This window comes from Helianthus annuus, chromosome 11 (assembly GCF_002127325.2).
Source record: "Helianthus annuus cultivar XRQ/B chromosome 11, HanXRQr2.0-SUNRISE, whole genome shotgun sequence".
In the NCBI taxonomy this organism is placed as follows: Eukaryota; Viridiplantae; Streptophyta; class Magnoliopsida; order Asterales; family Asteraceae; genus Helianthus; species Helianthus annuus.
This window is the reverse complement of record NC_035443.2, coordinates 88,776,809-88,788,808: the sequence shown is the minus strand read 5'-3', so window position 1 is coordinate 88,788,808 and position 12,000 is coordinate 88,776,809. Positions and strand designations below refer to the sequence as shown.

At 32.4% G+C, this 12,000-nt stretch overlaps 1 protein-coding gene across 1 annotated transcript; it reads left to right on the top strand.

Moving 5' to 3' along the window:
• The first annotated feature begins 10,553 nt into the window (after nucleotides 1-10,553).
• Nucleotides 10,554-11,675, top strand: LOC110888293. Its single transcript, XM_022135824.1, has one exon. The coding sequence runs from the start codon at nucleotides 10,554-10,556 to the stop codon at nucleotides 11,673-11,675; it is 1,122 nt and encodes a 373-aa protein (XP_021991516.1).
• Nucleotides 11,676-12,000: the final 325 nt, after the last annotated feature.

The window sequence follows — 12,000 nt, the reverse complement described above, 5'->3', positions numbered from 1 at the left end:
TCAAACCAAGAAAACGCAACTTGCTCATGACATAACCAAAGTTTCAGTAGAGGCGGGTCGTTAATCCTATAGCTCTAAAATTGGCAAATGTTACAGTCTCCCCTACTTTAGGAGATTTCGTCCTCGAAATCTAATATTAACGTATTTTCATAAAAATTTAGAACAATCCACATGCCATACTTAGTTAACAAGATTAACGTATCCCTGGCATGTGAATACACAGGTCAACCCATCGTGTATGTTAAGGTGTGGCTTCTTACGAAGTTAATGACAAGTTTATCACATAAAGTTTCACCCAAGTAACACGAATCCAGTATAACATATTAGCATGCACGTGAAATAAATTCCAAATTTTTTTTTGAAAAGGGACGTTCAATCATTTGAGAACGAAGAAAAGTTGGTAACTACCTCCGAGGTAAGGGAATCACCCCTAGCTCATTGGCGAAGTTGGAAAGTGAGCGGAGCTAATCATCAAGGTTAGGGAATCACCCCTATCTTGATGATAAGTTTCCATTTTTTTGGGAATATAAGTATTAACAAGCATCAAGATGTATCAAAGTATTCATATATAATGTATTATTTTGTGCATTGCATAAGAATATGTTCATGTGTAAGTTTTTGATAAGTAAACATGTTACACCCAAAAGTGGTAAAAGTAAAAGAGGGGAATACGAGTATACTCACAAAGTTTGCATATGTTTTCCGATTATCCAATTGTTGACGAGTAGAGATTTAGAGTCCGAATGTATAAGGGTTAAGGTTCAAGTATGTTTAGAGTCGAGATTCAGTGTTTAAAACAACATAAAAATAAGATATGAGAATAACACGGAAAATAATCATTTAGTACATATGATGCTTGTTCTTGACACTAGGAAACTCAAAGGAGTTTAGATGTTTTCATGGAACAAGGTTCCATTAGAATCGTGACAAGTTATCATAGTCTAGGATGATGTAATCTAGTACCCCGACATATGAACACTAGTTCATCATCAAAGATTCGATTATTCGAATAATATATTTAGGTTATATAATATATGTCCAATAGTTCAAGCATGAGGTAGAAGATTAAAATCTTCATTTTGGTACCTCTAAATGTCATAGAAGTCATGTAGGAGGTAGGAAGATCAAGTCTTCCATTTAGGCACCTCTATGTGTTCACCACTACACTTGATGTAAAAAGACAACCAAGGAGGGTCATGAACATACAATAAAGAATAAGAAATATACACACTAACTAAGAGAAATCATCAAATCATGTGAGGATTGTATGTTTGGACAACCCAAGTTGTTCCATAATCACTCATGTATCAAAGACAAAGTTTGACATGACTTGTGGGTTAAAAACCCTAAACAAAACACCAAGTTTATGAGGTTTAATCCTCTGATTTTAAATGTCTCAACCTTGTTTTTAAGCTTAACCAACCATGGGATAAGTTGTAAGTATTAGGACATAGGTATGAGATGTGTTAGACACAAGTTGCATAGGTTTAAACAAGTTTTTGATGAACATAAAAACAAACAGAAAGTTTATGGACTATTTCGGGGCATTTCCAGGTCTGATTTCTCCAAGGAGAAGTCTAGGAATCTAACCCCATGATTATACAAGCAAGTAGGAAAAAGAATCGAGTGAATCGGATAAGAATTGAGTGAGTTATGCTCATTTTCGTGAAGGGGTGTCAATCTACTCGAACCCTTGCTTTCAGCTACGGTTTGGTGGATGTTTTGTGAGTTTTTAGGGTTGCAAAAGTGGTAGGGAGGCTGGTTATAAGTGGTATTTATAGGGGGAAGGATTAGGGTTTCAATGGGTTGGGCTTTGGAAGTGTTTAGAAGGGGTTACACCTTGAAACTAGCCCACAAAACCCAACTATATGGGGCTGAATTTTGCTGAATTGGGCTGCCATATTTCTTTATTTATTTTTTTTAAAACATTATAATGAGTAATTTTGTTAATTAAGTTGTGTAATAATATGCAACAATGCTTCCCCTAACTTGTAACAAGGTGAAATATGAAATAAAACATGATTTAACTAGGTAAAAAGTGTAATGCACAAGTATGTAACATGTTTGTAAGTGACAAGTATATGTCACATATTTACAAGTTCAACATATGTTTGTAAGTATCACAAAGAAGTATCAAATGATCTCATGATTAATCGTATTATGGTGTATGTATAGTATGTAACAAGGAAATGCAAGTTTTCATTCATGATTCAAGTCTCGGGTTTACAATGATTACAAGGAAAGAACGATCACAAGAATACAAAGTTTCCAAAAATAGTTTTACAAACGATGGTTTCTAAATATTGAAAGTATGAAAACGCGGGGCGTTACAGTCTCCCCACCTTTAGGAAATTTCGTCCCGAAATTTATTCAAGAGGTAGACTTGAAGAGTTCTAGTAAAAATTTGAGACTTGAAAATTTTGAAATGTTTCGAAAGGCACAAAACTTTGGGTGGTGACAAGGTAACTTTGTGAGTGAGTTCACTGTCTAAAATAATTTGAGGTATCTGATATACTTGAAAACAGGTAGGTGTGTATATAGGTGAAGTTAGTTTAAACAAGTTCGAATAACTTAAATTGGTGACGTATTTTAAAATGCGACGAAATAAATAAAAATGATGTATTAAGAAAGGAAATATTGACAAACGATTTGTATCTTGATGGGACGTGGTAATCAACTCACATCGGTAGAAGATATTGAGTGAAACGAGAGGGTTTGGTACTTTAAATAAAGCAATAAAGGTATACTAAGTATAGTTACACAAGAATCAAGAATAGGGAGGCTATTTTATAGGTAACGAGGTAAGTTAGGACTCAAATGTTTAATCAAGTTGGATTGCGAACGAGTTTTGTATAAAATAATACGAGTATAGAATGAACGAATGACTCTTAAAGAGTACAAGTATGTGAATAGCATAGGTGTTGGATAGATGAACGTAGTGTGTTAAGGATGAAGTCTCGTCATGAATAATCGGATATAATGCGTTTGTGAGTTGCGTGAAGTTGTATTAGGTCCAAAAGGTCTGCAACACACTGAATTTCTCATGGCACGTTTTACGAAAGTTTGGTAACATGGTGAAAACACTTATATATAGGAAGTACCAGCGGCGTATCCACCATGTTTTAACCACATTACGTCCGTTTCGTTACTCGGGGTCATGTTACGTTCCGTGTCTTACCATACACAGTAGTACACTCTATGGTTCTCATACGCCTATCACTATAATCCCGTGTGCACCCGCGATTATACTGATTGTCGCATGATCCACATAGCTTGTACTAGTTATGTATGAATCAAGGTATACATGAATTTGAAAATAAGAATGTGTACGTAGAAGAATGTCGTATGTAAGCATGTTTATGTTTAAGCATGTATGGGACCCACGTAAGCGAATCCCTCGGATTACGCTCGCGTATAGGTACGAATGTACGAATCATGAGTAAGGATGAAAGTATGAGCATAAGTTTAAGTATGAATACGCATGTATGTATGAGCATAAACATAAAACGTGTAAGTAGTATGTGTACAAGCAGAAGCGTAAAACGTATAAGTAGTATGTGTATGAGTACAAGCATAAAACGTATGAACATAGGTGTAGGTATGAAAAATAAATATTGCGTATATGGTGTACGTTGAGACATTGCGGAGAAAAAAAAAGGTTAAGTATGTAGATACGAACGATATAAATGATGTTATCGCGAGATATCGACTAAAATGTGTATGATGATGTGCATGTATAGTTGTTTAAACAAAACGTTGAGTTTGTCGAATCAAAATTAGATTGAGCTTGGTTTGAAAGGTAGAATATAGTTTGTATATGTAAAGGAACATAAAGTACTCATTGGTCATGCTTAACGTATTTTGTAATGATTGAAATGCTACTTTTGTTTAAAAAAAGGAGTTCACGTATGTTGAAAATTGTCGGTCCCCATGAAGTCTTCTAGCCCACGTGTTTTGAAATTTGGATGACGAGTTAAGCGTTGTAGAGAAGGTTTTTTTTTTTTTTTTTTTTTTTTTTAAATAACGGGTTTGTTTCATTTGCATCAAAACATGAAAATTTTGGACTTTGAAAGTTCTTGTGAAAACGTCGACCCTTAGAAAAGAAATTTAGTAAAAGGACTTAGTGATTGTTTAAAAAAAAATAAATTTAACAAATGATTTATTGATGTTGAAAAGAGTATTTGGTAAAACGATCATATAACATCCATGAGATCTTATAAGTAATTGAGAAAGGTTAGGTTGATTTCGATTAAGAATGGAAGTCTCTAGTATGATGATATAATGTGAGCGTATTTTAGTTAATAAGTCGGATATGAAGTTCATGGGCAAGAGATTCATTAGACCGATTAATTGATAGGTAGCATTTCATAAGGTTTTGAAATTCGTGAAATAAAATGTTTTAAGACCTGATTAAGAATCTCGTGTATATGATTTGAGTGAAAATGGATGGTAGAATAAGAAGTACGTTTGATAAACAATGTATTTTGAAATCAGTATAAGTAGGTATTTTGAATAATGATAAATGATTTAGGTATAAAACATGATCGGGTTTGCATAATAAAATATTTTGAAAGAGGAGTTTTGGTAACGGTCACCTAAGTAAGGGAATCACCCCTAACTCGTTGGTGAGGTCATTTTAGGGGAAGAGGGGTGGAGTCAATCGTCAAGGTAAGGAAGTCACTCCAATCTCGATGATACATCTCCACTAGTTGTTACAAGGAATATGAATTTAAATTATATGAAAATCATGCATATATAAGTGTATCGAAAAGGTTCGATATGTTGTGCGCGTGAAAAGAGAAATCAAAGGTAAACTCGAGGTTGAAAGATTGCATCGTATAAAATGAACAATAGAAACACATGTTTGACCAAAGTTTGGAGTGTTCCAAACGGAACTTTGACTAACCAAAGTGGTCGAAAAGTCTTTTGAATTTGAGGAGCATGCTTTGGCCTAATAGGTAAAATACTCTCGCCGACAAGTCGGTTAACGGTATTTACCCTTCCGGTTACTACATGTCCCAAATCAATCGAAATTTCGAGACTTGGCGGGATTTATGAAAAAAAATGCCAAGGAGTGGAACTAGTCGACAAGGTGCGGGTTTCACCCCTAACTTGACGATTTCGTATCCTAAGTGTGGTTGGTACTCGTCGGGTCAAAATTTAATTTCGACGTGTCGACGAGGGTCCACTAGAACTTGAAATTTGAGATTTACCATTAAGATGTGGATTTCACTCCTAGCTTAATCGCGATATCTCGTGTAAAAAAAAAAGAATAGGTAGATTGAGAGTCGTTCACCAAATTGTGGGTTTCACGCCTATTTTGGTGAATTCGTCTCATTTGTACAATATGAGTGTTGTCGAATTTAGAATAATCGAGTAAAATGCATGAGGGAAGTGTATGTCGAATGAGATACACAAACAAGTATAAACACATAAGAAAGCATATCAAGGATGATACTTAAATAATGAAATAAAACAAGTATTAACACATAGAGAAATATGTCAAGAATAACACATAAAGAATCGAGCAACGAAACAAGTGTTAACACATAATAAAACAAGCATTAATGCGTAAGAATAACATGTCGAATATTACACATGAGTAACATACATGTTTAAAAGAGCATAAATAAGTAACAAATAAAGTATCATGTAGTAGTCCAAGCAAAGCATACGAATAAGGTTCTAAAACTATAGACTAGGCTAAAGCATTCCTACTTTTCCTAATTCCCTATAGTTATGGCTCTGATACCAATCTGTCACACCCCAACCAATGGCGGAAACATCGGGATGAGACGAAGTGTGAAGATTGCTAGAGACATCATAACGCTATTTGTGACAATATTTAGAAAATCCAAATTTCATTTCATTTCATAACTTCAAATAGTCAACATTACAAGAAATTCAAATACAACAAGTTTAACGAAACAACATGATAACATAACAAAATTTGATACAACATATTAAACCCTAACGTCTATATGTGTATCTAGGCATCAACGCTATTTCTTTTCTTAGCATCGTCCTCATCAACCTGTAACATGTTTAAAATAATTCAATGCAAAAGCAAAGGCGAGTATACAAGTTTGGTACATACATAGCATAAGATAAAAGTGTGAACAATTCCTCATAGCAAGCATGCGATTCAAGATAAACATTAAATATGGCATGTGTATAACATATCAAACCAAGAAAACGCAACTTGCTCATGACATAACCAAAGTTTCAGTAGAGGCGGGTCGTTAATCCTATAGCTCTAAAATTGGCAAATGTTACAATTAACCTAACAATACCCGCGAGAATAACGGGAGGGGCGTTTCTCAACCTATAGCGCTATCATTGTTAGGGGAGGCTTGCAAAGTTAATAAACACATAGTCATGAGAGTTTACAATAGCATAACATGTATAACATGAATCAAATGTATCACGTGCAATTTGGATAGAGTGTGCATAAAGATGTTTGAAGTGAATAATGTGATTGATATATAATACATATTGCACCCAAAAGTGTTAAAATGGAAAATGGGTTATGTATACTCACCTTTGATTGCGTTGTGTTTCTTGTAAATAAGGAAGAGTAAAGAGTTGAGATTACCCAAGAGGTTGCAAGCGATTACCCTATTAAGATATGAGGTACTTGTTAATATTGCATGACCTTGGTTTGGGCTAGCGTGATCATTTGTTCTATCATTTTGGTTTTAAGCAACAATATCATTAATAATGGTGACGTTATCGTATAACTTTTACTATGGACATAGTATAATAATACTAGGTTTTATAATAATATTGATGATGTTAATAATAGGAGTATTATTAATAATAATATTAGTAATAATGATGATGATATCAATAAAAATAACATGCCATTAAATATAGGAATGATATTACTAATACTAATAATAATATTAGTAATTACACTTAATAATAATAATAGTGGTGTTAATAATACTAATCCACATAATAATACTAATACTAATAATAATGATAATTTTTTATTAAAATGATAATAATAATAATAATAATAATAATAATAATAAGGATAGTAATAATACTAATATGGTATTAATAATAATAATAATAATAATTGAGAATAATAATAATATTATGATTAATGTAAATAATAATAATAATTATAATAATAATAATAATATTAATAATAATAGTAATAATACTGAATAAATAATAATAATAATAATAATAATAATAATAATAATAATAATAATAATGTAAAGGGGGCGGATCATACAAGAGATCCCCCTTTTTGCCGGTTTGATACGATATTTACACTTACGGTCCCTGAGGTTTAGGCAGAGTGACTAACGTGACTAACTGAGTTTACAAACTCAGTTAGATGGGTCCTTCACTAACTATCTAACCTAGTTTAATTATTTAGAACTTTATTTAGGATTTAACTAACTAGGTTAGGTTTAAACTAACCTTATTAACTAAAAACCAATTTTTATAATTATTTAATTTATTAAAATATTAATTTATTAAAAAATTATTTATTTAATTAATTAAAATATTTATTTATTTAATTAATATTAATAAATATTATGATTATTTGTTTTAACCCAAATTTTGGGTAATTTACCGAATTAACGTACGAATTTCTGATTTTTGTACGGATTAGGGTAATCTCTTGATAATACTTGTTTCGAGAGTTGAGATTAGGATATCTTTCCACTGTTTTAACATGTTTGAAATAGTTTAACGTGTTTTCAAGTGTGATCACATAACATAGAATTATAACAAGAATATGATTAAAACGAATGCATTTTCATTATGATTTCAAGTCTCGGATTACAAATTGGAAACGAATAGAATGCAACGAGAGTACAACTGTCTAAAATGGGAAAGTTCAACACATCTTGCCAAAAATGGAAAGTACAGAAATAAGAAACGTTACACTTTGCTTCGTCCACTAGAACTATTTGTGTATGCATTCTTTTGGTAGTTAACAACGTTAATTAGAAAAAAATCTGAAAAAAATTAATCATATCGATTGCTATAACAGGATGGATGTGATACACACAGATAGATAAGCTGTCACAGTTGTCAAGACTGTTTGTCGGGTTTCCAATGCTCACACAGGATGATAAACAACGCTGATACAAACGCATGTGTTTCGAAATAGGCTTTGTTCTTGGTTTAATGAAGTTACACGTAACATCTAGTTATATTCAGATTTAAACAATGCCCGCCTAAACTGAGATAACGGACATCCATTAAGCTCAAAAAGAAAACTTGTGTTTCCCATAGTCACAAAAGATTGCGGTTTGTATTTCTCATAGCCACCGTTTCCATAGTAAAAAACGGTTGCGGTTTGTATTTCGCATAGCCACCGACACGTCTTCATTTTACGGAGAATGTTCCAGAAATTGAAGGAAAAGGAAAAGATTTCTTAAAATCGAATTTGACAACTATGACAGCTTATTAAAAGTAACAATCACCTCCAATCATTTTCCTGGTCAAATCACACACTATAAAGTTTAAAGTTATCGTGTGTTGTAGTTTGGAAAGATGACCGAATAGATATCTGAATAACAAACTATGGAGAACTTGTTTGTGTCGGGTTCTTCTGCTAGTTACTCGATCAACGGACTGATCGGTAACGTTACTCTACTTGTGCTCCGATTTAAGCGGCGTGTTCCGATCAACGTTGTTTAAAAGTGATGAAGAGTTTAGAAACCCTGGAATGATGGTGTTTTTACAGGAAAAAACACCATACTTGAAAAACATTCATATATACGGCCCGTATACATTTGGTAAACAAAAAAAACCTCCCAAATAAATCCATTGAGCCGTATAGTTTTTATAAATCGTATACACATGTATACGGCTCGTATAACTATATACGGGCCGTATATAGTCAAATCAAAAAAGCCATTTTCTGTGCAATTTTCTATTAAAAAACATTCTATACGAACCGTATATTTTATATACGGTCCGTATACACTAGGGATGTGAAAATAAAATATAAAGGGTGTGGGAACAAGACACCCCAAAAACTGGAGGCCATAAACCGTAGCCTTGGTATAATATAAGGTGGGGCCGACCCTGTCGTCTTTCATAATATTCAGTAAAAACCAATCACTAAAAAATTCTAAGCACAAGGTAAAATTGGTTAATAAATAAATATATTTAGTTCTTCAAGAATTTTGTCTTTTGTGATTCTTGAATAATGCAAAAACTGATGAGTAATTGTTATGAATTATTATGTATTAATTGTATGACTATCCACTTTACTTATGACTCTCCATATACTTAACCCCCTATTCTTGTAAGCCTATAAATAGAGGCATGTGTAGTCCATTTTCATATCAATGATATACATTCATCTCCCCAATCTCTCTTTCTCATCTCTAATAGGCTAGTTGTTTAAAACACGTTATCAGCACGATTTGTTTTTAGAGTTCGATCGTATTATCACAAGCGCCATTGCTTTGGATCACACCACCGTAAGGTATAATATATTTTCTAACCATTTTATCATTATTCATTATTTTCTCATACATAATCCATATTGTAATTCATACTATTTTGGGTTGTGTTAAAGACTTGTTCATACTACTCATCGTAAAGTCTACAAAAAAAATGTTTTATTTTTATTTTTTTTTTCATTTCTAGAATCATAAAATGCTCTCAAAAGTTTAGTAGGGATAAGCTTGTATTTTATTATTCCATATTAAAAGGATTAGTCTCAAACAAGCAAAACAAAACGTCATTATGAAACCATATTTTTTTTGTATTATTTGCTTTATTTAATTGCACATAGTTTCAAAACCCATATTTATTTTATACTATTTAAGATCTAGTAATCTATATCTTTTGTTTTAATTTATTTATACTTACATCAAAATTATCTTAATTTAATTAGGTTGTTTCATTTACTTGATATACGCTAATTATAACTGTTGTGATAATTGACAATAGTTCCCAACAGAAAACACAAACCAATAAAATAGAGTTTTAATGAAAAACCTTAATCATATAATTAATACTTTGTATATCAGTAATGGTATCCACATTATGTAATACATATACTATAAGTCGTAATTAATCTATTTTCAATATACTCCATGATCCTATCATATACTAAGTATATGCACTAGATATATTGACAGCTGGCAAATACATTTTACACACCTTTGTTTTACACATGTAATTGTATCTTCATATACATAAAAGAGTTGATATTATAGTCAATTGTGTATATCTATGTTGTATACTCATTGCACGGTTACAGTATTAACACAACACGAGAACTTTTGTATTCTGTTTTCTTTTCACACAGAAATCATGCTTATAGAACTATGGTACATATAATTTGTAGTTTTGATTAATTATATCGTAATAGGTTAATATAAATTATATATGTTTGCATATATGCATGGATATATGTAAATAAACTTTAATTGATAATGACTAAATACATTATTATTTTGTTAGGCCTGTTTTATTTTATAGTCAATAATGGTCACTAAATCTTATTTGATTATAATTTGAATAACATGCATTAATCCATGTGTATTTCTTTAATATAGTTAATCATGTCGAATCTTGCAAAGCTTGAGTTTATGGCTTTAGACATCACTGGAAAAAATTATTTATCATGGGCTTTGGATGTTGAAATCCATCTAAATGCCAATAACCTTGGGGATACAATTAAAGAAGGAAATAAAACAAGTACCCAAGAAAAAGCAAAGGCAATGATTTTCTTATGCCACCATATTCATGAGTCATTGAAAAATGAATATCTTACTATCAAAGATCCACTCGTTCTATGGACCAATTTAAAAGAAAGGTATGACCATCAGAAAACAGTAATATTACCAAGAGCTCGTTATGAATGGATTAATTTAAGGTTGCAAGACTTTAAGTCTATAAGTGAGTATAACTCAGCAATGTTTAGAATCACGTCACAATTGATTCTATGTGGTGAAAATATTACCGATAAGGAGATGTTGGAAAAAACATTCTCCACCTTTCACGCCTCAAACATTGTCTTGCAACAACAATATCGTGAAAGGGGCTTCACCAAATACAGTGACTTAATATCATGTTTGCTTGTGGCTGAGCAAAATAATGAGCTACTAATGAAAAACCATGAAACTCGTCCGGTTGGTACAACCCCATTCCCAGAAGTGAATGTGGCAACATATAATGACCAAAGTGGAAGTCACGAACGTGGTCGTGGCTATCAACGTGGGCGTGGTCATGGTCGTAGTCGTGGTCGTGGTCATGGACGTGGTCGTGGACGTGCATATGGTCGGGGGAATTATCATGGTGTTCAATTCAAAAATAGAAGAACCCACCAGAAGTTGCATGATAATGAAAAGAAATCCAATGATGAAAGAGGTAAAAAGAAAAGTGGAACATCATCTAATGCATGCTATCGATGTGGTGGTAACAACCACTGGGCTGGTACATGTCGTACAGCCAGACACTTAGTAGAGCTTTACCAACAATCTATAAAAGACAAACAAAAAGGAATAGAGACAAATTTCACATATGAAGATGGAAATGTTGATGTCCCAAGTGGTGAAAAGGACCATAATAATGCAACTAATCTGGATTATGATGATTTCCTTATCGAGCAAGCTAATTTGGATTCTGGTGATATCATGGCTGATACAAACCAGTTGGATGCTTGCAATTTTCCCTATGCATGAATGATTATATTTAAAATTATGTTATTTCCTTGCTGTTTTATTAAGACATTTTGTTTGGGATTTTGTTAAGTTTTGTTTTTGGGGCACTTTATGAAATTGTTATGTTTGAACCATATTATACTTTTATTTATGAAGCTTTATTTTGTTTTGAAGCATATGGAGTATTCAACTAAACTTCATATTAATGGTGAAGATGTATGTCTAATAGACAGTGCTACTACACATACAATCTTAAAGAAAAGGGATTATTTCTCTAGTTTAACAATGAAAGAAGCAAGCGTTGGTACTATATCTGGTAAAACAAAGTTAATTGAAGGCTTTGGAG